This window comes from Trematomus bernacchii, unplaced genomic scaffold (genome assembly GCF_902827165.1).
Source record: "Trematomus bernacchii unplaced genomic scaffold, fTreBer1.1, whole genome shotgun sequence".
In the NCBI taxonomy this organism is placed as follows: domain Eukaryota; kingdom Metazoa; phylum Chordata; class Actinopteri; order Perciformes; family Nototheniidae; genus Trematomus; species Trematomus bernacchii.
The window spans coordinates 3,306,366-3,331,208 of NW_022987668.1; the positions used below are offsets into that span (position 1 = coordinate 3,306,366).

A 24,843-nucleotide genomic window follows, 5' to 3' on the forward strand; every position below is an offset into this window, starting at 1 on the left:
TCCCTGGAAAAGAGATGTTTGTTCCACATGAAATTAGACTAAAACACAGCTGAAAGCACAATACTATGGACGGCCATTTGGATTTGAAGCTGATGAAAGAGGTGAGACGCAAATCCAAGTGGACTGGAGTCTCTCTCAGTCTCATTATATCAGGAGCAGCTCCTGATTGCACTTGTATAAACAGCTCAGAACTCCAGACAGTAAAATGTGCAGACAAGTCACTCCAACTTAGCTGAAGTCACAAAGACTAACATTTGATTTTCCCTGTCGCGCAGAAACAAATCCATCCAAATAACACCTGTCCGTTCATGTGACTTGTTTACATGCACTGCTTTCCTTTCTAATTAGACAGTTAGCACACACACACACAACCAAACAAACTCCAAATCAGGGACAAGTCGCTCTGCTTCTCGTCTTATTACCTTTCCTCCATCAGGGACAGGAACTTAGTGAATGTAGGTAAATTAAAAACACTTAAGAGGACTCAATGCAGGTAAATATAGCATCTCAACCAAGAATCCAGGCTAATTGAAATAGACTTTATCATTTGGGGACTTGTACTTGGTAATCGTCTCTCACCGGGGGGGCTGTTAAAGGCGACATTTGTCCCTCAAACATTATTCTTTTCAACAGGAGAGCGGACATTTTGCTTCTTTAGAGAATCACAGAGCTCAGAGAAAGGAGAAGAGATGCCTTTAAACAGAAACGCATTAAATCTCTCCTTCTGTACGTCTGTTACTGTTTTCACACCAAGCTGTGGTCAGAGAGGTGAGTTATCGAAGAAAATTCTCAAAGTGCAATCTGTCCGTCGTCTCACCGAAAATACAAACAAACATATTCTCATGTTCATAATGGAGCCTTCCCAATGCTTTGTTGCATCTAAATGGATCTCAAAGTAAAGACAAATATGAAATGAGTTTTATGGGCTGTTCTACTTTATTTAATTTCTGTTAGCAACTGGAACTCATTTTCTCTGACACATCGGGGTTAATACTATAACTGTGGTACATTCAGCTGGTTGCAATAACAATGAAAATGGCATTAATACAGGTGTGTCAAACTCAAATACACAGTGGGCCAAAATAAAAAAATGGGTACTAGTCGAGGGCCGGACTGGTTCAATGTTTATTGCAAAACTTATTGAAATGAACTTATTGCACATATTAAACCTGGAACTAACAAAGCTTCAATTATTGCCTATAAAAACAACATTAAACATTAAATAATCAGTTGCATTCATTTCTTATGGCTCTATCTACAGCTTTTCCCGAGTCATTTCTTATGATTACATTTTTCCACAGGCCAACAACAGCTTCAAAAAAACTATTTCCCTCAAAGAAAAAACCAAACATGCCCTGTTGTCGTGAGAGAAAAAGTGCAGAAGGAAACATCCATTGAAACTCAGTGTGCTGCTCTGTGATGCTAGCTCAAGCCAGATACTTGGCATCTCATCTTGGGTGCAAGTTAATCAATGTTTGGGCTCAGGCTCTGAGCTGAGGAGACCCTCAGGATGGAGTGAAGGTGTGCGTGCAATATACCAGATCTAATAGTAATTAGAAATTATCCTGCGGGCTGAAATTAAATCCACCACGGGCCTGATTTGGCCCCCGGGCCTTGAGTTTGACACATGTGCATTAATACATGAATTACATTAATACATTTTAAATAAGCTTGTCAAAATAAAAACATGTAAGTTTAATTATTAAGAGACTTAAGTTCAAATAACTCAATGGATTTAGTACAGTACACTTTATTTACCAAAGTATCCATAACAATAAATACTAGAGTTACTTGGAGTCGATTCAAATAATTTGTTTCATACTCAAGTTGTTTGAGTTTGTAAACTTAAATGTATTGAAGCCATCAGTTTCCACAAACGGTTTGAGTTGAACTAACTTATCAGGTTTTACAGTGTAAGCTAAAGTCATAATACAATTGTATAAGGCAAAAAAACAAGTGTGACAAGATATGAAATTCTAGAATTAGAATGATTGCATTAGGAGGATATATTATGGTAATGTTCAGCTTCATGCTTACAATCATCTCTCTAAGTCACTCTCAATGACTCGTAACAACAATCATTCGGACAGGAAGCTCAGGTAAAGTAATGAAAGATTTTTTATTTATTTAAATCTTGATGGTCTTTGCAGGATCACAGCATGGTTTACAGAGATGCAAGAATGTACTTTTATCTTCATAAACATAGATTCTTGCATGCTTTGTTATTAGTACACAGTGTATTTCACACATCACATTTCTCAGTATCTCACAAAAATAAACACATGAACTTGTAATAACCACACATCTTGAGTGATTGTCATTAATGAAGTTTAAGTTCATCAGTTCAACTAAATTAATAATCATAATTATAAACGTGCGACAATTAATCGACTAATTGCCTGAATTGGTTGACCAGAAAAATGAGTGGAGGGCAGTTATAGTACACAGTGGGTGTTTCTCAATGTCACGGAAGGATGCTCCAGAGCCACTATTTCAAGGATGCTACGTCATCGAGTCCCGCCGAAGGACTGTTCCAATGTCCAGGCTCCTTGGAATTCTACCGAGGCCGGCGTACTTCGTTACGGGAAATGTCGAGGCTGCACATGTGTAGACTCAGCGGTCTTAAAATCCCCACAATGCTTTGCGCACGGACCAATTTCCCAATCTTTGGCGGAAATCACGCTCCATTTAAGGCGGGGCCTCGCATATGACGCACACTTGAACACCTGTTAGCCTGTTCCACAATTCTTCGTTTTCCGAGGCTAGGAAGGATTCTTGCCTCGCTTCTGAAGGACCTGACTCGGAGGGACATGTCCTACCAAGCAAGCGTCCTCGACATTGAGAAACACCCATTGTGTTACCTCTTCAGTTAGCAGTAATTTAGCTTTATTGTCACCAAAATATAATTTAACAATGTGTTCACACTCTATATGTTTAAGTAAGGTGGGGACATTCAACAAACTGTTCTAATTTTAATTAAATTTTATTTGAAATGAAAGAAAAAACATATATCTGAATTGAATGCCTGACTTTTTGAGCCTTGGCAATTCAATTCTACAAAATAAAAGAGCACTTTAAAAAGATAATTTGAAGAGAGATAAGAGAGGGTGAGGGAGGAAGGGTGAGGTACATAGGAGGTGTATGGAGGTGTATGGAGGTGTACAGTATGGAGGTGTATGGAGGGGTACGGAGGTGTATGGAGGTGTACAGTATGGAGGTGTATGGAGGTGTACAGTATGGAGGTGTATGGAGGGGTACGGAGGTGTATGGAGGTGTACAGTATGGAGGTGTATGGAGGTGTACAGTATGTGTATGGAGGTGTAAAGTATGGACGTATTTCTTTAAGCTTTTTTTTTTGGGAAAACCTGCGCTCCAGGAGAAAACCCTATATAGAAATACGATAGAGAGGGTGATGAGGAAGGGTAGATGGATGTGGGGTGAGGAAGATGAAGGAGAAGAGCGATGAAGAGGGGGAACAAGAGGGAGCTACTGTCGTCGTAAACAACTAGCAGTGGCCTCTATTATCCTCTTTTCTTCTCTTTTTTCTTATCCTTTCTGCTTTTCTTCCTCTGCATACGTACCCTTCCTTCCACGGGGGTCTGCTTTAGGTCGGACCCTTCTTCTGGGTCCTTCACCTCTCCCTCTGCTGCCTCTGTCTGCTTTAGGTCGGGCCCTTCTTCTGGGTCCTTCACCTCTCCCTCTGCTGCCTCCGTCTGCTTTAGGTCGGACCCTTCTTCTGGCTCCTTCACCTCCTCCCCTGCTGCCTCCGTCTGCTTTAGGTCGGACCCTTCTTCTGGGTCCTTCGCGTCCTCCCCTGCTGCCTCCGTCTGCTTTAGGTCGGACCCTTCTTCTGGGTCCTTCACCTCTTCCTCCACCTTCTTCTCTCTGATCCTGCAGCGCTGGTCTTTCAGCACTGCCGCCCAGCTACGTTTTGTCTCCTCTCCCATTTCCATTCTCTGCAGAGCGACCTCTGCGGCCTCGGTGTTCGGTAAGTCGGGGAACTGTTCCACTTCTTTCCTCTCTTCCGTCACCTCTGACGTTTCACAGCTCTGGCTTTTATTGTCCAGGTTGTCCATCTCCTTTACAATAATCCCCATCTGTGTTACTTTCAACGCCTTGACTCTTTTCCTCTCTTGTTTCTTCTCCTTTCTGCTTTTCTCTGTCAGCAGCACTTCCTCTCCTGCCTCGGTCTTTGAGTCGGAGACTTCTTCTGGGTCCTCCACCTCTTCGATCCTGCAGCGCTGGTCTTTATTGGCCACCACTGCTGCCCAGCTGAATTGAATCTCCTCTCCGCTTCCCATTTCCTGGAGGCCTGCCTCTCCGGCTGGGAGTTCGCAGATAGATATTTCGGGGAACTTTTCTGGTTCTTTCTCCTCATCCTTTACCTCTGTGGTGTCACAGAGCTGGTCTTTATTGGCCAGGTTGTCCTCTGTCGGTTTCACCTTCATCGGTCTGAAGTTAAAATCCCAGCAGTTTGGGGTCTCAACAGCAAGGTCATTTATGGACTCCTCTGGTTTGATCAATTCCTCATCCAAGGTAAGCTGTTTCTCAGCCTGGGCCTCAGGGAACTTCTCCAGTTTGATATCCTTGACTCTTTTCTTCTTACTGCTTTTCTCTTTCTGCAGAATTACCTCCTCCGTCTTCTTTAAGAAGGAGACCTCTTCTGGTTCCTTCTTCTCAACCTCAACCTCCACCTCTGTGGTTTCACAGCTTTGGTCTTTGATGGCCACCGCTGCCACGAGGCTAAGTTCCTCTTTCTGCAGCTCTACCTCTGCTGCCTCGGTCTTCGGGAAGTCGGTGAACTCTTCTGGTTCTTCCTCTTCATCCTCCTCTGGAGTCTCAACCAGGTCTTGTGTGGACTCTTTCTCTTCATCCTCCACCTCTGGAGTCTCAACCAGGTCTTGTGTGGACTCCTCCTCAGTGAACTTCTCCTCCTGATCTTCTTTCATCTCCATCAAGATGACTTCCTCTGCCTGGCTGTGATGTGTCTCAGCTAGGTCCTCAATGGATGTTTCTGGATTCTTAATTTCATCCTCCATCTTTTGGACTTCTGTCACCATCACTGTCTCCAGGTTTTGTTGTTCCTCAGCCGGGTCCTGAGGTGACTTTTCCTCCAGGATGTTTTCGACCTTGACTTCGACCTCCAGGATTTCTTGTTTCCCTGCAAGGTCCTTTGTGGACATTTCCTCCAGATGTGACTTCTTGTCCTCAATCTTCTGGAATTTTTCCTTGATCCGTTTGCTTAGAGAAGCCCAGCTCTGTATTTTCTCTGCAATTTCTTTTCTGACATTCTCTGCCAGGGAATTGTCATCTTTCTCAACGCTTTCAACGTTTGTCGCCATTTTTGACTCTGGACACAGCTTGTTCTCTTCCAAGCTCTTTGAAGATTCCTCCTTCAGTGCATTGTATTTCTCCTGCCAGTTTGTGGACACTGAGAGACTGTGAGAGAGAGACTCCTTCTCCTGTTTCAGACCCATGATTTCAGTGTCCCTCTGGTGGATCAGTTCCTGCCAGACATTCACAACTTTCACAAATCTGGCATTTTCTTGCAACAGCGACTGGTTTGCTTGCGTCAGACCGTTGATCACAGCTTCCCTCTGCTCGATCCTGGTAATCACCATCTTCTGGTGATAAGGCCAACTCGCCTCCCAGTGCGTGTTTTTCACTGCCAGGTCCTTTGCGTACTTGTCCAGAAGTTCATATTTGAACTCCCAGTGTTTGATAACATTTACAAGTTCAGCTTTGCTGAAGCTATTTGTGGCCTCTGTGAGCCTCTGAGCGGCTTCCTGCTCACACACTACTGGACTAATTATTCCTGCCATGGCACAGTTTGTTTTGACTTGAATTGTGCGTAGTTAGAATAATTGAAGTGTGTCTGTACGAAACCGTGTTTCTTTGTAGAAAACGGTAACTGTCTTTAGTAGATTTGTTCTCTGTAAAAGACTGTGTTGTTCGTATGTTGAATGTAGTTTTCTGTAGAAGTTACTGTATCTAGTAAATCCGAATGACCTGAAATTACCAAGAGCTGTTTCTGAGGAATACCAGAGTATACATGAGTATTTCACTTGCATGTTTTGAAAGTTCCGAATTCCGATCCAACATCAAGGCCGATGATGTCATAATTTATCTGGTGATGACGTTATTACATCATCAGCAGATGATCACATGACTTATCAGCTGATGAAGTTATGACATCACGGATGTTCTTTATCATGGATTCTAAATGGATTCTTAATTGAAGTGTAAAATAACAATACTCAACACCATGTTCACTTCAAGCATTTAAATATATGACTATTATGTTAATTAATTAATTTGCTTTGCCTATTTTCTACTGATTTATCAAATGTTATGAATCACTTTCAGGTGCAGATTTTTGAGTTGTGCTTTTAAGCTAATTGCAATTCAAATGTGTTGATGTACAATTTATATTTACAGAAGGAAATTTACATCAACGAAGAAGTCATGTTCTGGGACTCTCTGTTACTGTACGATACATTATTCAACTTTTGAATCTGCTCAGTTATTTTATATTGTTATTATTATTAGCATGTTTTCCTTTTCTCAGTGCATGCTGATTGTTTTCAGTTGATCCTACCTGCTAAATATAAGCCTGCGCATGTAAATATGTACATGTTTACAGGTAAGTGAATATGTATGATCACTAAAACACATTTAATTCAAGTCAACGTTTAATTGTTTTGAGTTTAGCGAGAAGTTACCATAAGAACAACATTGTCCGGCAGTGGCTCAGTCAGTAAGGGCTTGGACTGGGAGCTGTAGGGTCGCCGGTTCAAGTCCCCGAACAGACCTAAATATGGAGTGTGGACTGCTACTTGGAGAGGTCCCAGTTCACCTCCTGCCCTGCCGTGGTGCCCTTGAGCAAGGCACCGGTAACTTCTCCCCCGTCACTCCCATTGCTCCCCGGGCACTGTACAATAGCTGCCCACTGCTCCTGGTACTAGACTCCTGGTGCTAGGATGGGTTAAATGCAGAGAACACATGTCACTGTGTGCTCTGCATGTGAGACCATTACAGAGGGGTTCATCCCTCCCATTCTATTCTACATAGGAACCAGTATAATAACAAATTGTTTTCCAACTCTCTTTTGCAGTTGTTGCAAACTTTAAGGAGAAATCTGATGAAAACACTCACATTATATGCATTATATTTGTGTTGAAATATAACGGTTAGCTTCACATTAAAAAGAGAACAGTGTGAAGTCAAAAACAAAATTCCCGTTAATTATTTGTAGCTCTCTCTTCAGCCTCCTGCAGAACGCTCCCTTCTTCAACTCAATAACCTTTCCATCAACAAGGAAATTAAGTTTCCTTCTAAAATGAGATATGCCATTTCAAAGAGCTGACACTTACTGAGAAGAAATTGGCTAATCTAAGAAATGGGAGATTTTGAAAGGGTATTTGGTAACGTGAGAGTGTGAGTGACAGCAGCCCCGGTGCACCGGATTATCTTCAATATAGTAAAGACATACAGATGAACTTTGAGTAATGATTTTAGGCCGGAATGGGAATGGAAGTGAGGAAATGTCTGCATGCCATTAAAGTCTGAGATATGAGGTGTCTGTTAGACATTGACAGGTGGCTTACATTAGTCATCTCAAAGTGCTCTTTCATATTCCCTTCACTATTCAGTCTATTTCCACCCTATGTATGAGTGAAGAAAGACACGGAGATCAGTGTGTGTGTGTGTGTGTGCGTGCGTGCTTGCGTGCGTGCGGAGATATAGGAACAGTGAGACAGAAAGAGAAACTAATTGGTAGTGAATGTACTGACTGCCGGAGAGAAATACACCTCAGAGAGACAGACGGATGAAATAAAAAGACAGACAGACAGATGCAGGCTGACCACACTCCTACACAATTATATGTATTGTATTTTAACATGCACGCTCACAAAGGCCATTCTCAGGCCATTGCTCAGTCTCGTACTGCCATCTAGTGGTGAAGAGAGATGAAATATTTAAAAAGGCATTTACAGTTTCAGCATTGTTGCAGCAAAAATATCTTAAATCGAAGGCAACAATTCAAAAAACAAAAAAAGATATGAGACATAATGCATGCTTTTGTTTTTGCTCCCATCTTTCATGAGCTGAAATCAAAGATCCAAGACTTTTTCTAAGTACACAAAAAGCCTATTTCTCTCACTTATTGTTCACAAATGTGTCTAAATCTGTGTTAGTGAGCGCTTCTCCTTTGCCGAGATAATCCATCCACCTCACAGGTTTGGCATAGCAAGATGCTGATTAGACGGCATGATTATTGCACAGGTGTTCCTTAGGCTGCTCACAGTTAAAGGCCACTCTAAAATTGGCAGGAACTGGAACGCGCTGTCGTATACGTTGATCCAGAGAATCCCAAACATGCTCAATGGGTGACATCCGGTGAGTATGCAGGCCGTGCGAGAACTGGGATGTGTTCAGGGATCGTGTGCAGATCCTTGCAACATGGGGCCGTGCATCATTATTTTTGAACACTTGGTGGAGGGGGTTAGCTTCACAGGGTGTGTAAAATGGGTCCTAGGTTACCGGAAACAGACAGAGGAACATCATACCGATCAAACCGGACCCAGCTGATTCTCACAGAAACAACAACTCATTCAACCCTGGTATTGAACAACTATCACAATAAACATCAAACAAACTGCATTCAACGACCATCTGTTTTGTGTCTGTCTGCATAAAAATCACTCTAAACCTCATCTGGCAACCCGAATAAAGATCAATGGACCACTCAAAATTGCCATTGCACTTATTATTAATCAGTTGTTGACAACATACCAATATTTGATGAAGATACTGGGTACTTCAATACAGAGGACACTGAATAATAACGGGAGTAGGACATTTTTGTGTGTGTGTGTGTGTGTGTGTGTGTGTGTGTGTGTGTGTGTGTGTGTGTGTGTGTGTGTGTGTGTGTGTGTGTGTGTGTGTGTGTGTGTGTGTGTGTGTGTGTGTGTGGTGTGTGTGTGTGTGTGTGTGTGTGTGTGTGTGTGTGTGTGTGTGTGTGTGTGTGTATACATGTTTCTCATGTCCTCAGTGTCAGCCCTCAGCTGTCCTCCTGTCTGCCTCTCTGTCTCACTAATATATCGGAAAACTTTATTAAATAAATTGTGGAGGAAATTGGGTTTTGGCACAGTTGATCCACCATACGTTTAAAAAGTTAAAGTATGAATGTGCAATTAAAGATAGAATCAAACATAAGAAATTCAAAGAGTGTGCCTATATAGAAAGAAATATATTGAAATAACATAATTTAACTTAAATGTTTATAATAAAAGAAGTCAAGTTAAAATCTTCAATAAAACTAAAGATTAAAATGGATTAACGTATTGTTTTGAACATGTATATTCCAATATATACAGTGGGTGTATTTTTAGATGCTATCCTCGAGTTATTACTGGAAGAAAAACTTGAATGAGAAATGACGACAAGTGTTGATTCACGTTAATTCAACACACACACACACACACATTCTCTCACCCACACACACTCCCAGCTGTCCTGCAGTGTGCTGAGAGGTGGGGGAGGAGGAGCAGAGAAACCAGAGCTCAGGTTCTCTTTCTGGTCTCCCCACCGTCCCAAACTGTAACTCCACAGCTCAGTGCTGCTGCTGCTGCTGCTGCTGCGTGAAGCCCGTTAGCATTAGCTTAGCATTAACACCTCATTATCAAACAGATGCTGTAGAGTTCAGGGATTCTTCACAAACATCTGCTGGAGACATGAACCTCTCTAAGGTGCAGATCTGGTGGTTGTGGATCCTCTGTGTATTCGCTGGTAAGTGTGTGTGTGTGTGCGTGTGCGTGTGCGTGTGCGTGTGCATGCGTGCGTGTGTGTGTGTCCTTTCAGTAGCAGTGAGGGTCCTATGAAAAGGTATGAATTAAGAGGTAAATGTAGTACAATACTACCAAAACATATGATTCCAAGCTATCACAGAGTTGAAGTCCATGTCTCTCCAGCTTCTGCTATTCAGAAAACAAACTCCCAGTTGTCTTTTATGAAATACGACATCAATTTTCAACAGATATGGTAAAGGTTAAACGTATTAAAGTGGGCATTATGCTAAAGGGGTGATTGGGGTTAGGGTGCAGGGTGTCGTTATATTTTAACATTGGATATGTTTGTGGATTTTCTGTAGCAGTGAAGGTCCTAAAAAAGTATGAATAAGAGGGAAATGTAGTCTTGTTGAAGAAATACAACCAACAACAGCAACAATGATAGTTTCAAGTTACCACAGAGTTGTTCACTCTCACCTAATCCAACTTTTTGGGAAAACAAAAAGATGTCTGCCAACCAGACGTCTATCTATTCAAGCCTTTTTATGTTTAGGTATATTGAGATTGTATACATAATTGAACAAGCAAGTTTCTAAATGCATGTTCTCTGTGTAAAAAGTACTGATCTCTCCAGAGACTGCTGTGTATGGAGCTCAGAAACAGCTGACAGCCTCTCGACCCATGGCCTGAAAACCCAAAATGAAGCTACGATACGACACAGTATTGATAAATCCTGTCACAAAATATGCTTATATGCCCTGATATTGTACATTGTTGTTGAGAAACAAGAGTTTTTCAGGGTCTTTGGTTTTCTAAAATGGTATTTAAATTAGCCGAAACCAAAGTGAACTACTGAAATAAAAAGACTGAAAAAGTAACAGTTGCTGTGACATTGGAGTGGAATCCAGTTAGAAGTCAAGGAGATGCTTCGAGTCCATTTCAAGTGGGGGAACTGCACCAAAAACGGAGAAGACTTGACAATCACATTGATGCAAAAAGTATAAACACAGCTATAAGGTGGAACTGCTGATTGATTTGCAGCATTTCCCACAACAACCTGACACAGCCACAGTTATTTTAGGGGTCGTTATCAATATTAGCAAGGGAAAAGTATTGGTAATATTATATCTCGTCGTCATATCTCGATGTCGCCCCATTGCTTCACACATTCCCGAATAAATATCTATCTTAATCTTAGAATTTCAAATGATCTTTCACCGTAAGAAACGTGAGTGTCTTAGCATCTGTCGCTCAGCCTCCCTAAAAAGCGGAGGCTCGGCATTGTTAGCATTCCTCTCTGCATTCAGATGTAAGGCATTCACCGTAGCTGCTGTCCTCTTCAAGAGAGATTTATATTTACCAGAGAAACGGGACAGGGGTCTCTGTTCAAGGACAATTGGACGGGACACATGCTAGTTAATGGACATGCTGTCTCTTGAAGGGGGGATTAAACCTGTGACCGTCCAAATACTGGAAACAGTAGAACAACAGGCCTCCGACAGTAAATCATAGGTCCCTTTACAGATTTAAAACTTGCTTGATCTTTACTTTTTAAATTTTCTTATTATTATTATTATTATTATGATGTATTTATTTCAACAAGGACCATACATACAAATACATTAATCACAGAAAAGAGAAGTATTATTGTATTTTGTATTCGGGATTGTTGGAAACGTTAATTAGATCTCTCTGTCCGTACAAACACACAGAAAAATTGACATTAAAGTCGACTTTGACTTTTGACTTTTGACTTTGAGATGAGTTATGCGGGAGGCGTGTGGCACAGTGGGTAGAACCTTGGTGTTGGGATCAGGGGGTCACAGGTTCAAACCCCACTGCAGTCAGCATGTCGTTGTGTCCCTGAGACACTTCACCCCAAATTGCTCCTGTGGGGATTGCCCACAGTATTGAGTATGTAAGTCGCTTTGGATAAAAGCGTCTAACAAGTGACATGTAATGTTATTATGCCAGATTTGAGCTAATAGCTCATTTCCATCTGCAGACCTTAGGACCTAGTCTTCATCATGTTATGAAATCTTTTGGCAATAAAATGCATCGTTTTATACATTTCTCAAAACATCAACATAACACCAAAGGACATGATCCACTCACATGCAGGGGCGCCTCTTGCGAACAGGCAAGGCAGGAAACTGCTTGGGGCCCCGGACCAGAAGGGGGCCCCCAAAGAAGGTAGATTAAGAAGGTCCACAGCAACGACAACATGAAACACCCTTTAATTTACTGCAACGACATGTCGGGAAACCCCCTCACGGCGGCCCCATGCATAGCGCGCCGTAAAATGCTGCTTCTTATTTTAAGTTTCGTTGCCTTGCTCCGCTCTGGGGGGGGGGGAAGAGCAGGGGCGGACTGGGACTAAAGATCTGCCCGGGACTCTCGACCGGCCCACTTCGGTAACGCCGGGCCACCTCGGTACCGCAATTAATTATCAAATTATCAACGGGGGGGGGTGGGGTGCTAGTGACTTATCCGACCGGCCCACTTCAGTACCGGCCCATCGGGATTCGCCCAGTCCGGGAGGGGCCCCCAGTGAATTTTTGCCTAGGGCCCCTACAGACTCTAGGATCGCCACTGCTCACATGTTGGTGTTGGCAGTATCTCAAATTGATCATCTTAATTGCAAAAGGACAGTGGAGAAAAAAGCAGAAACATGTCACTGTGCTGATCTCATGTTTATTCTATAAAACGTAATGCTTATTACAGCTCTGAAAAGGCTTGAATGTGGAGCAGAATATATCATTTGAGTAGAATAAATACATGTATCCTGATGTAAAGGTTGAAGTTTAACCTAAAATGGCTCACAGGTTTTTAGCTCAGGTCTTAATAGAAAGCTCAGTAACTGCTTTACCAATGCTTTATGAATACTAATATGTTTTATCACATCTGCAAATGTATTTTACATTATGATAGCAAAGCTGATTTTACCTTGTTTTTCCCTTTAGCATTTATTGTTTTAGTTTTCCTATAATAGCATTCAGGCCAGATCACCAGTCCATTAAATCCAAATAGAATTACTTTTATTCATCCTTTCCAATTCAGTGATTTAGTTGCGGGATGTTTTATGAAACCCACTTGTGAAGAATAGATAGAGGATGTGTGTGAGGATGAATGGATGCAGCCTGTTGGACATTATCTGCATCGCTGCAGATGTGCAATAAAAGACGCTCTCATTCACTTAAATCATCTTTATAGCGGCACATCCACTTTAAAAAATATCTACGAGCTGGAGCTTGTTTGTCATTATCAGACGGATCATTCCCCGCCTCCAAACAGGATCTTTTTAATTGTGTTTTGTTAGAAAAATCTCCCTCGTCACCGGCTTGAGCTTCAATCTCAGGATCCATGTATTCCTGATCCTCTCCAGAATGGAAGTAGTCATCACATACAGAGCACCAACTAGTTCCTGAACAGTGTCCTTCACATGCTGATATCCAAGAGAGGGAGTTACACAGTCACAAGATGGAGGAATAGAAAGCAGTATTCAATGTTTACTTCAGATTAGCTCCACGTCAGAAATGATCATGCTTGTCATATGTCTATCTCCATAGAGGCTGAATCATCATGTTAATCACATAGCTATCATATGCCTCAAACAGTCCTGATGCTCTTCTAGGTAATCATACATCCTGTCATGTACTCAGCTACAGTTGGGATACCTTTGTTATCATGTTACTCTGAGATTGGAAGAGGACATTCAGTATTTTCCCAACATGTTTACATATAGTATGGGGGCAATACTGTGGCGCTGTGCTTGTATATAAGATATATCAATTCTGGGGAGAACATGGCGCCCGTATTCAAGATGGCGCCACTGACGTAAACAACAATGTACGTCGGAACTCCGTAAAAACCAAGCTGTCTTTGCCGTCTGACGCTCTATTTGACACAATTTCATATTTTTTGAGTAATTATACCGTTTTTTATGAACAGAAAGTGTTTCTGGCATCACTTTAAAGTTTCACGGGGGGAAATCTGCATTTTTGGTTTGAGGCCGCACGCCGAGAGTATGAGTTGTTACCCGGTTCAGATAAAACCCTGTTATTAAAGATCCAGTTACAGTAGATGCATTTATGATATTATCTAGATTAACGGAGGCGTGTGGCGCAGTGGATAGAGCGTTGGTGTTCGGATCAGGGGAGCAAAGGTTCAACCCCCACTGCAGTCAGCATGTCGTTGTGTCCCTGAGACATTTCACCCCAAATTGCTCCTGTGGGGATTGTCCACAGTATTGAGTATGTAAGTCGCTTTGGATAAAAGCGTCTAACAAGTAACATATAATGTAATCTAGATTTGATCCTTTGCAGACCATTCACATGAACATAAACCTATAACAAAAAGCACAACAGGGCTTCTTAAAAGTATGTGCACTTCTTTTAGGTTGTATTTAGTGATGGTTACCCAAGCATTATTCCTCAGAAAAGATCTTTCTCATTATTAATAAATCTCCTGTACAAGGACTACAGGACAGTTTGAGATTTATACAAGATATTACAGTTCATACAGTTTAAATGTATGAGTACCTCTTTTTTAGAATAGAAGAATTCACTATCAATAACCTTAGATAGGAAAGCAATCTGGAGATATGTTGTGTTTAGAGCGAGGCTAACACACAATGCAATGATCAGACTGAACAACACTCCTCCTTTGAGTGAATGCAACAAGTCAAGCTCATTTTCTGGAGGTTAGAGATTCACATTGAAGGCAGACAGACAAGGCCATTTTAGGGAGAGTGGCTACCTCCTTTTATTTGATATCCACGCTCAAATGCATTGTTACAGTCGGAGCGATTCACTTTACTTCACGGCAATTTCCCAGCCTGTCACGAGACGTTTGCTCAAATGCTTCCTTCATGGCAGAAATATCATCATATGCAATTTTACTGTAGATAGTGGCAGAAAATAAATAGAGCCTTTGACATAAGGGCTGCAAAATTCACAGAAATCTCAATATGCGCTAATGCAACAAATAGCAGTAACGGCCCGTCCACACAGCAGCGTTAAAAAATCTTGAAACACTTCTGCCCATTCACTTTGAATGGGGTGACGTCACTTTGCCTCACTTTTCGCCGAACTGCATTGTGGGCAGCAGAGCGGAGATTTTCAGGATTCAAAGTTGAGCAATGTTCAACTTTTGAAGCTGAGGTGGAAGCGTCAGCCAATCAAATCCCGTGTATGCAAATCTGACAGTTCAAGCGCTAGCCAATCAAACCGCGTGTATGCTGGGAGAGACATACCGCAGGTCATTTCCTCATATTCCAAAAAATGGAGGAGAAATTAGCGGTAGGGAATCACCCGGTGCTTTATGACCAGTCCCTATTTAACTACCAGGATACAAACCGGAGGAGCCAGGCATGGAGGGAGGTGGCAGAGACAGTGGTAGGTTTTCGCCTGTTTGGGGAGTTTATATCCAGTTTACTTCGGGCTTTTTTGCTTCGTATGTCGGGGGCGGGAGATTCATGTGATTGGTTGTTGGTGCCTTGCTCGCAAAAAATCCCCAAGCTTCAGATACGCCCACCGCCAAGATTTTTTTAACGCTGCTGTGTGGACGGGCCGTAAGCAAAACATTTGGAAATGATGTGAAAATATCTGAAAGGAGCTGGAATTCACGGAGAATTCCTGGCATACAAACAATGATAATTTTCATATCGTGAATCATATCACATTTGCAAAATCACTCGGTCTCTTTCAAACCGTGCAGGCCTTTTAGCCGTTATTGTTTGCAGCTATGGTTCAGTGTTACGTGGGAATTGGAGCAGAGAGTGGGCAATGATTGACAGCTCCAAGTGGCTCCTCTGTCCCGCCTCCCCTGCGTCTATTTTAGTCTGTGGCCAGATCAAAGCGTGCTACAGGACAACAGACAGCGAGCAGGAAGTGACAGACACACAGACATGATGGCAGACAGAGAAATTAACAACGGCACGTAACTCCTCATCCACACATCACTGAGGAAGTGTGTGTGTGTGTGTGTGTGTGTGTGTGTGTGTGTGTGCGTGCGTGCGTGCGTGCGTGCGTGCGTGCGTGCGTGCGTGCGTGCGTGCGTGCGTGCGTGCGTGGGGGAAATGAAACGAGATCCCAGCTTTGGATGGCCGACAGATTCCAGAAATAACTGGCAAAGGATGTAACTATCCTGGCTAGCAGTGCTATGCTAATCAGCTGTGTCATATTATAACAAGACTACAGGATGCGTTTACTGTGAATACATGCACTAAAGTCAGGGGATAGTCAACTTGTAGAACAAAGTCAAGCCTGCTGCAGTTATAGTGTGCAAGATAAAGTAAATGAAACAAAGTACCTCTGTCATAAGAGTTGTTAAAAAACTAGGATGTTGTAAAATATCTAGGAAAGTCTTCTTGTAAAACCAGGCTTCAAATGAGTGAAATCGTTGTTTGGCAACTGTATACGTTTCCAGATATTTAGGCATCAGCTTCAATAATTCAGAACAATTAAGGTTTCATTTTATTTTCACACAAAGATAACCTCACCAGGTCTAAAAAATAACTCTTCATATGAAGTATTGTTAATAAAGTATTTAGGTTTTGAATGCAAACATCTCGTGTGCTGGTGTTGACATAATGACACATGTGTTTTTCCCGTTACAAAAAAATTCCAAACCCAGTCATTTATAACATATTTTGTTGCTATGAATAATTAGTGTAAAGTTGCACAAAATGGAAGTAAGAAGAAATACATCAATAGTACTTGGCGCTACTAAAAGGCAGTTATAATGAGATGGAACTAAAACACTGTCAAATGAACACCAACTTAAGCAGCATAAGGCCAGAATTTAACCAACAACGAAAAATGACTTGCTCTAAAAACAAATCTGGAACAAAATCTGTTTGGAGGCATGTGGCGAAATGACTAGTGCGTTGGTGTTGGGATCAGGGGAGCACAGGTTCAAACCCCACTGCAGTCAGCATGTCGTTGTGTCCCTGAGACACTTCACCCCAAATTGCTCCTGTGGGGATTGCCCACAGTATTCAGTAAGTCGCTTTGGATTAAAGCGTCTAACAAGTGACATGTCATGTAATGTAATGTTTGATAGAATCTCTTAACACAGATCAGCTGCAGCAAACAGCTTTAAACAAATGCTCTTCAATTTGTTGGACAGACCGACTAAAATTAAACAAATACTAAGAAATAAATGTGTTAAGATATGTTCAAATCCTGTCTCTAGTTCACTAGACAGTTGATGATGTTGGTGATGTTGTTAATGATGTCAGGACTTATGTCTTGAATGTTGTTGTGTTGAGTATTGTTGTATTGTTTTAAGTGTCGGATCCCAGGAAGAGTAGCTTTTGTCAAGAGCAAAAGCTAATGGGGATCCTAAATAAACATAGACACAAGTGAAGTGCTTCTAGGCTGTAGTATGTTTTCATTTAACATAATTCATGGTCTCTGTTACACCTTTAGCATGACGAGTTGTTAAATGCAGGTTCTGAGCTCTAACTGATCCAGACTTCATGTAAAGTGGATTGGCCGCTGCTGGTTTTCCTCTTAACACTCGGCTTAAGTTCCTGTCTGATGACTTCCACAGAAACACATCTGATCTGTGAGCTCAGACGCTCAGGGACTTTAGTACGGAGGCTTTTCACTGCTGTTGCTGTTGATCTGTCTGTATGTGCTGCTAACTCAGGGGTGGGAAGTAGTGGAGTACAAATACTTTGTTACTGTAGTTAAGTACATTTTTCTGGTATCAGTACTTTACTCCACTACTAATTTTTCTGACGACTTTTTACTTTTACTTCTTACATTTTGAACACAAATACCTGTACTTTCTACTTCTTACATTTTGAACACAAATACCTGTACTTTCTACTTCTTGAACACGATCCGTGTATCCATCATTTCCTGGTCTTCTCTAAAGAAGAGGGACCAATGAAAACGTTGTCATGTTGCTGTTGTTCAGCATGGAAACATTCATTAGCTAACAATGACATTATTGTTCTATTAATATAAAGGGAGGTCAGGTACTCTTTAAAACAGCTGCTAGTTATGGGTACTTTTTACTGAAGTACATTTCAAAGCCCTCTTTACTTTTACTTGAGTAAAGAAGTTTAGTCAGTACTTTTACTTTTACCAGAGTATTTTTAAACACGAGTATCTGTACTTCTACTTGAGTAAAGGATGTGTGTACTTTTGCACCCCCCTCATCTGATATTTCCTCTCTCCACATGCTCTCCAACTCTCTGAGTCACGTTGAAAGGTTTCAGGTTGCTGCTTGAAGCCTGGGAAATGTTTGCTGTGTGAATCACGGTTAAAAGCGACCGGCGGGCTTCAGCTGTGGTTTGAGGTCCGGTGTGAAAACATTCAGGGTGACATGGCCGTCAGCTGGAGCATTTCATGATCTGAACCTCAGCCGACGGGAGACCAAAATTAGATTTGTTATGAATGTGTGAAGCACAGTATGTGTCGAGAACAAATCAGACATTACTGACAAAGTTCCAAGTTTAGTTTAAGGGTGTTTAAGAGGCCCTATTGTGCTCATTTAGAGGTGTATATGTTGTGCCTCTACTGTGACATGTTACTTTAATGTTCAAAAAGCTCTTTATATTTCTCATTTACAAACACTTTCATTAAACACTTCAGACAAGGAAAACCAGAAAGCATAATAATAGGGCCTCGTGTAACCTTCCTGGTGACTTGTTTCTAAATGTTTTTAATGTCGGGATCAGAGGTCATATCCTCTCATTGCCAAAAGAAAGACATGGAGAATGAATGCTCACTGCTTTTCTGCAATCATTTGAAGCATCTAGGGGTGCCCAATACGTCGACCGCAAGGGTAGTGTGGGTAGATCGCATGGCATTTAAAAAAAAAAATTAACAAAAAAATATCCATCTATACTATGGCTTTTGCCACTTGATTGAAGTACAGGTAAGTGAGTTGTATTGTGCCATACGGGTTCATGCAGTTATGAGGGGGCTCACTTCCTCACCTGAAGCGCAAATGCGGCGCACTATTATTCACTTATGCGGCTAGTCCCCCCCACCCCCGCTCACGACACAGATTGGGCAGGGGCGGCCCTGTAGGTAGATCATTTGGGCTTGGTCATTTTTAAAGTAGCTCCCAAGCTGAAAAAGTGTGGGCACCCCTGATTCTAGTGTGATTATATTCTTAATAATTCTTAATATTAGGAGGGATGAAACCCCTCTTTAATGCTCTCACATGCAGAGCACACAGTGAAATGTGTTCTGCATTTAACCCATCCTAGTAGTCCCAGGAGTCTAGTACTAGGAGCAGTGGGCAGCTATTGTACAGCGCCCGGGGAGCAATGGGAGTGGGGGGGTGAAGGTGGAGGTCCGGTGCCTTGCTCAAGGGCACCACGGCAGGGCCCAGGAGGTGAACTGGGACCTATCCAAGTAGCAGTCCACACTCCATATTTAGGTCTGTTCGGGGACTGTTCGGGGACTTGAACCGGCGACCCTGCGGCTCACAGTCCAAGCCCCTACTGACTGAGCCACTGCCGGACATAAACATAAATATTTTTTGACTATGACATCTGTAATCCATCAAAATATGTTGCTCTGATCTTGTCAAAATAACTCAAAGTGTTTGCCTTTTTTTAACTCAAATATAAAGGTTTAAATATGTGAATGAAGTATTTTTAGCATAAATGCCAAAAAGAAGAAGTAAAAACCTGGAATTAAGTTGGTTTTAAAAGGAAATACACAGATGTTGGTGATGATTTAAACGTTATGCTTTATAAACCAGGACACAAGTTACACAGTTGACAGTGAAACACCACAAAGTCACTCCCTTAAAACACAACCTGATCTTCATCCTCCAAAAAGATCAGAAGATGAGGCTCAATAAAGTCGATTAAGTATTCAAATAAATATCAAATGTATTATGTTGTGTGTCTGTGTCGTAGGTCTGGTGCTTTGCTCAGAGGTTGAGACTCAATAAAGTCGATTAAGTATTCAAATCGATCCTAAATGTAATATGTCTGTGTGAATCTGTGTGTTGTAGGTCCGGTGCTTTGCTCGGAGGATGAGACTCGTCTGGTCAAAGATCTTTTCGTCGGCTACAACAAGGTGGTGCGTCCGGTGGAGCACTTCAGTGAAGCTGTGGAAGTCACCGTGGGCCTGCAGCTCATCCAGCTCATCAGCGTGGTGAGAGCAATAACTGGAGTGGACATATCGAATGCTCACAACACTTGAAATGATCAAATGCGATAAAAAAAAACTGCATAAATAATAAACGTATATTATTAAACTGCAGACATTATACGTAAAGTTGAATAAATTGCGCAAATTATACATAATCTTACACGGCACCAGATATAAATACAACTTATTAAACTGCACCAGATATAAATACAACTTATTAGACTGCATCAATTATACATATATATTATTAAACTGCAAAAATTCTTAATAGATATTTATTTAAATGACCACAATTTGTATCTACTGTATTTACAAGGGATATTATAAGATATAACGAAGTGCAAAACTGGGCGGTAACTAAAACAATTTGATGAATTGGAGACGAGGCTCTGCTTTATACCATGTTCAATGATGCTATGTTGATAATATTGAGTATTATTTATATATAGCATGATCCAATACAAGCAACAAGTCCTATTGATCAGAGCAAAACACCAAGAGAGCTATGCCTCTGTCCTTGGTACTGCAATCAACGATGAAGGTATGAACAACATCTCAGTAAAGGCAGAAAGGGTGAATGTGTGCATGCACTGAGTGAAAAATATCCATCTCTTTTAAACGTTCATTTGCAATACAATCACAGCAAGAAAGTCACAAACGTCTACACCACTTGATGGCATCCATGGCAACCAAAACAATGCAAAAATGGGCAAAGGAATCGGAGCACAATGCAAATGTAAGGCTACTTCCTCGTGAATCCAGCTACAGCGTAAATAACAACACATTGCAACAAGGTGAGGAGACATTATGACATTAGTGCCTCTCATTCTGCAGAACCACAAACTCATAACAAGCTGATGGCACGGCGGCAATACAAGATAAAAACACAAGCAGCAAATAACATATAAACAGCTCTTACTTTGGTAGCTCTCCTTCTGCGTCCAGGCTGTAGAGAAGGGTGTCATCGCACTTCAGAAAGCATGAAGTGATTGTCATTTTACTGTAAATAACAACAACACTGCAGGCATGGCACGGCGGCCATAAAAGCACAAAACAAGCACATTGCACAAATTAAAAAGCTTATATTCTCAGAAGACCAAAGCAGACCAAATGAACCAAAGTCTTCCAAATTTCACCTCAGTAGAAAATAATGCATGATAACAACCGAATCCCTCGAAACCAATGAAGGCCTAAGCTTGGGCCACAACAAGCATGCCATCACACTGAAGCATAAAACAAGCACAATGTAAATACAAATAAACAGCTCTTCCTTTGGTAGCTCTCCATACTGCTCAAAAAGTGTAGACTATTCTCAGGTAATCACTATCAGCAAGTTAGTTCAACAACTGATCTAAATGTACAATGCTCACCACAGGAAAGTGTAGGCTACATGGCAGAAATGTCACAAGACTACTTCACAATGTAAGAATTATACAGGACTTTTTATCAGTTGAATAATTCTCAATTAGAGATAGAACAACCAATCTTAGCTTTGTCAACAAACCAGTAGACCAAATTCCACTTTGTTCAAGTTAACAAGAAATGGAGGCATTTTAAATTAAAAGTGTCCCTTTAACTTGTAATTGCTTATTAGGAAGTATACCAACAATACTATTGAGCCATAATATCAGTTTATTGATTCCACAGCAGCCACAAAACAGCAGCACAAATCTAAAATGGAAATCCCTTTAATCAATTAAGGCCTAATCCAGAACCTGAACACAGAATTACTTACTATAAAACACAGAATGTGTGTGATTATTATACAAAATTATTTACAAATAAACCCCACTGCATATTCACAACTGCCCCACTGCATATTCACAATGCTTATTGGGGGTTTGCCACCCATATAAATATATTATCAGCTCAGTGATGGCATAGCAGCCACAAACCACAATGCAAATATTACTGAGTTGCTCACTGTTGTAGCTCTCCTTATAAAACTGTTGCCAATTTAATGAAGCTAAAGATGAAGACTATGGCCTTTACAATGTGTTAAGTGGATTAAATAACCCTCATAATAGGACATTAGTGCACAAAATAATCTCAAATGTTCTCATTTGAACCCAGGAATGGATAAACATCAGTCCCTAAACCCCAGAAAGGAGAGCCACAACAAGCAGAGCATCTCAGAAGTGGCAGCCATAGACACCAGAAACACCAAATCAACTGAATATCTCTTACTGTTGAAGCTCTCCTTCTGCGTCCTTAGCTCCAACCGTTTGTAAAGATGGATGACAGCCTGAAAAACTCTCTTTTTTAAGTCCTTCTTCTACACTTTTTGCTCCAGGCCTCCTCCTCCTGCTGCTCTCATCGTCGCAGTTTTTCCCACAACATGTCGATGATGGATATCAATTAGCAGTGTTAACAAACTTTCTTCTGCTAGGAAAACCAGAAAAATTATATCCTTTCGTTTTCATGTTTGGTAATCCTCTCAGAAAGTCCGTTAAGATCCCCAACGTCCATTTTCTTGACCAGGTAACACGGGTGCAAACAATTAGCCACGTTCTCCTTCCAGGGATAAAGCCTCAGCGTCAAAAGTGATTTTTTTTCCACAAGCCGTTTGGTTTAAAACATTTTCTTCGACTTGTTGGACACCGAGGTTATTTTGAAATCAAGTTTTTCTCCGTAAAGTTGACTTTCAGACGATAATCCACCTGTTTCACGCGGACCACAGTTCCCATGGAGTTTCAAATCTGCCTGCCAATCACGACGTGCGTTCTGAGCCATCAGCCAAATGCAAAGCGAATTAGCTCCGCGCATGCGCAGTGTAGTTTGGGGGTGCATTGACATTATTATTAAAGGTCCCATGTCATGGCCATTTCTACTGATCATAGAAATCAACCCCTCCGTATGAGCCCACTGTGCTCTGATTGGTCAGCTCGCCCACTCTGTTCTGATGAGTCCACCACCGTTACAGCGGAACATCAGAGATTATGTGTTACAATGGCGTTTGTTAGCAACCAGAAAATGACACCAGTAATGACAAACAGATGAGAATGCTGCGTGGGGTCTGGGTGCCGTGTTGGCGGGACGTTGCGCGGCTCGCTGCTGCGAGGAGCGGACAGTGTGAGCTGGGTTCATTTCCTGGTTGCTGCAATAAAAAAATGTTTTAAAGGAATATTATACAATAAAAAAAATCATATTTACAAGAAATACTAATTCTACTAAAGTATGACAAATGACCATGAACACAAAATATGTTCTGAAAGCTTCTGACGGTTTTCTGTCTTTTCTCTGCCTCTCTCAGGATGAAGTGAACCAGATTGTGACCAGTAACGTCCGTCTGAAACAGGTAAATGTGAAAACCAAAACATATAGTAAATATGTTAACAATGTATTTAGACTTTTAGCTGTAAATAAAACAACTGAATACAGCTTGTATCAGTGCGTTAATAGACTTAAATGCTTAATTGTTCCTATGTTCCCCCAGCGATGGTTAGATGTGAATCTGAAGTGGAATCCGGCTGATTACGGAGGCATCAGGAAGATCAGAGTCCCTTCAGCAGACATATGGAAACCTGACCTGGTGCTATACAACAAGTAAACACACACACACACACACTCTTATATCCTCATACACACCCTCTGTCTCTTATATCCTCACACACACTCGTACTGTATATTCTCACACACTCTCTCTCTCTTATATCCTCACACACACTCGTATATTCTCACACACACTTTGTCTCTTATATCCTCACACACACTTTCTTTCTCATATCTTCACACACACTCTCATATTCAATGTATTCTCCTGAACCCCCTCTCCTCTTCCTCCTCTGCAGTGCTGATGGAGACTTTGCCATCATCCAATTCACTAAAGTCCTGCTGGAGCACACGGGGATCATCATCTGGAACCCTCCGGCCATCTTTAAGAGTTACTGCGAGATCATCGTGCTGCACTTCCCCTTCGACCTGCAGAACTGCAGCATGAAGCTGGGGACCTGGACCTACGACGGGCTGCTGGTGGTCATCAACCAGGTCAGTGACACCCAGAAATACACAGGGTTATTCAGAGATGGAAAAGGTACACACATCCTTTACTCAATTAGAAGTACAGATACTCGCGTTTAAAAATACTCTGGTAAAAGTAGCAGTACTGACTAAAATAAAAGTAAAAATGTACTCATTGGTAATGCCTTGTAATCATGCTGCTGTAACCAATTGATATCAATTTTTGGGAAGGTATATCTAATCTTTACCCAAAACCTTTTACCTTGTTTAGTTTTGTTCCTCCTCCCCTGTGTTGTAGGACAGCGATCGTCCGGATAAATGTACAAACAATGAAAAACAATCATTTACTTTTTGGTATATTTAAACACCTGGTAAACATTTATTTTTTCCTTATTCTATAATAGTTTTTAAAATATGTTAAAGTATTTTTTTACAACTTACTGTGTTTATGAATGCACTAGTACATCAATCAATAAAAGATATCTATCCAATCGAACTTTACTTATAGCACATTTAAAAACAACAGTGTTGACCAAAGTGCTGTACATCAATAAATATATTAAAAAAAGCAGTATAGATACATTTAGACAAAACCGATAGGACAAAAAGAAACTAATGTAAAAGCAAGAGACAATAAAAAATATATAATAATACACCAGATATACACTATCCTTTAACATCCTTGTGTTTTGTCCCTCCTCTCCTGTGTGTAGGACAGCGACCGTCCGGACCTCAGTAACTTCATGGAGTCAGGGGAGTGGGTGTTGAAGGACTACAGGAGCTGGAAGCACTGGGTTTACTACACCTGCTGCCCCGACACGCCCTACCTGGACATCACGTATCACTTCCTGATGCTGCGGCTGCCGCTCTACTTCATCGTCAACGTCATCATCCCCTGCATGCTGTTCTCCTTCCTCACCGGACTCGTCTTCTACCTGCCCACTGACTCCGGTACGATACAA

The 24,843-nt window shown here is 41.4% G+C and overlaps 2 protein-coding genes across 2 annotated transcripts in view; one reads left to right on the forward strand and one right to left on the reverse strand.

The window, feature by feature from the left end:
* Nucleotides 1-3,521: 3,521 nt before the first annotated feature.
* LOC117487217 (neurofilament heavy polypeptide-like) lies at nt 3,522-5,822 on the reverse strand. Its single transcript, XM_034135888.1, has one exon. The coding sequence runs from the start codon at nt 5,820-5,822 to the stop codon at nt 3,522-3,524; it is 2,301 nt and encodes a 766-aa protein (XP_033991779.1).
* A 5,526-nt stretch (nt 5,823-11,348) lies between these two features.
* Nucleotides 11,349-24,843, forward strand: part of chrna1 (cholinergic receptor, nicotinic, alpha 1 (muscle)) — a gene marked incomplete at its 5' end in the record, with an annotated part of 19,538 nt that continues 6,043 nt past the window's right edge. The window contains 6 exons of the mRNA XM_034135902.1: nt 11,349-11,387; nt 19,781-19,924; nt 23,175-23,219; nt 23,358-23,467; nt 23,713-23,908; nt 24,595-24,832. Of these exons, the coding sequence (XP_033991793.1) occupies nt 11,349-11,387; nt 19,781-19,924; nt 23,175-23,219; nt 23,358-23,467; nt 23,713-23,908; nt 24,595-24,832 (772 nt within the window). The remainder of the gene's footprint in view (nt 11,388-19,780; nt 19,925-23,174; nt 23,220-23,357; nt 23,468-23,712; nt 23,909-24,594; nt 24,833-24,843) is intronic.

Bases quoted from the DNA above. Each gene is read 5' to 3' on its own strand.
- LOC117487217 (XM_034135888.1), bottom strand. From the start codon at position 5,822: ATGGCAGGAATAATTAGTCCAGTAGTGTGTGAGCAGGAAGCCGCTCAG.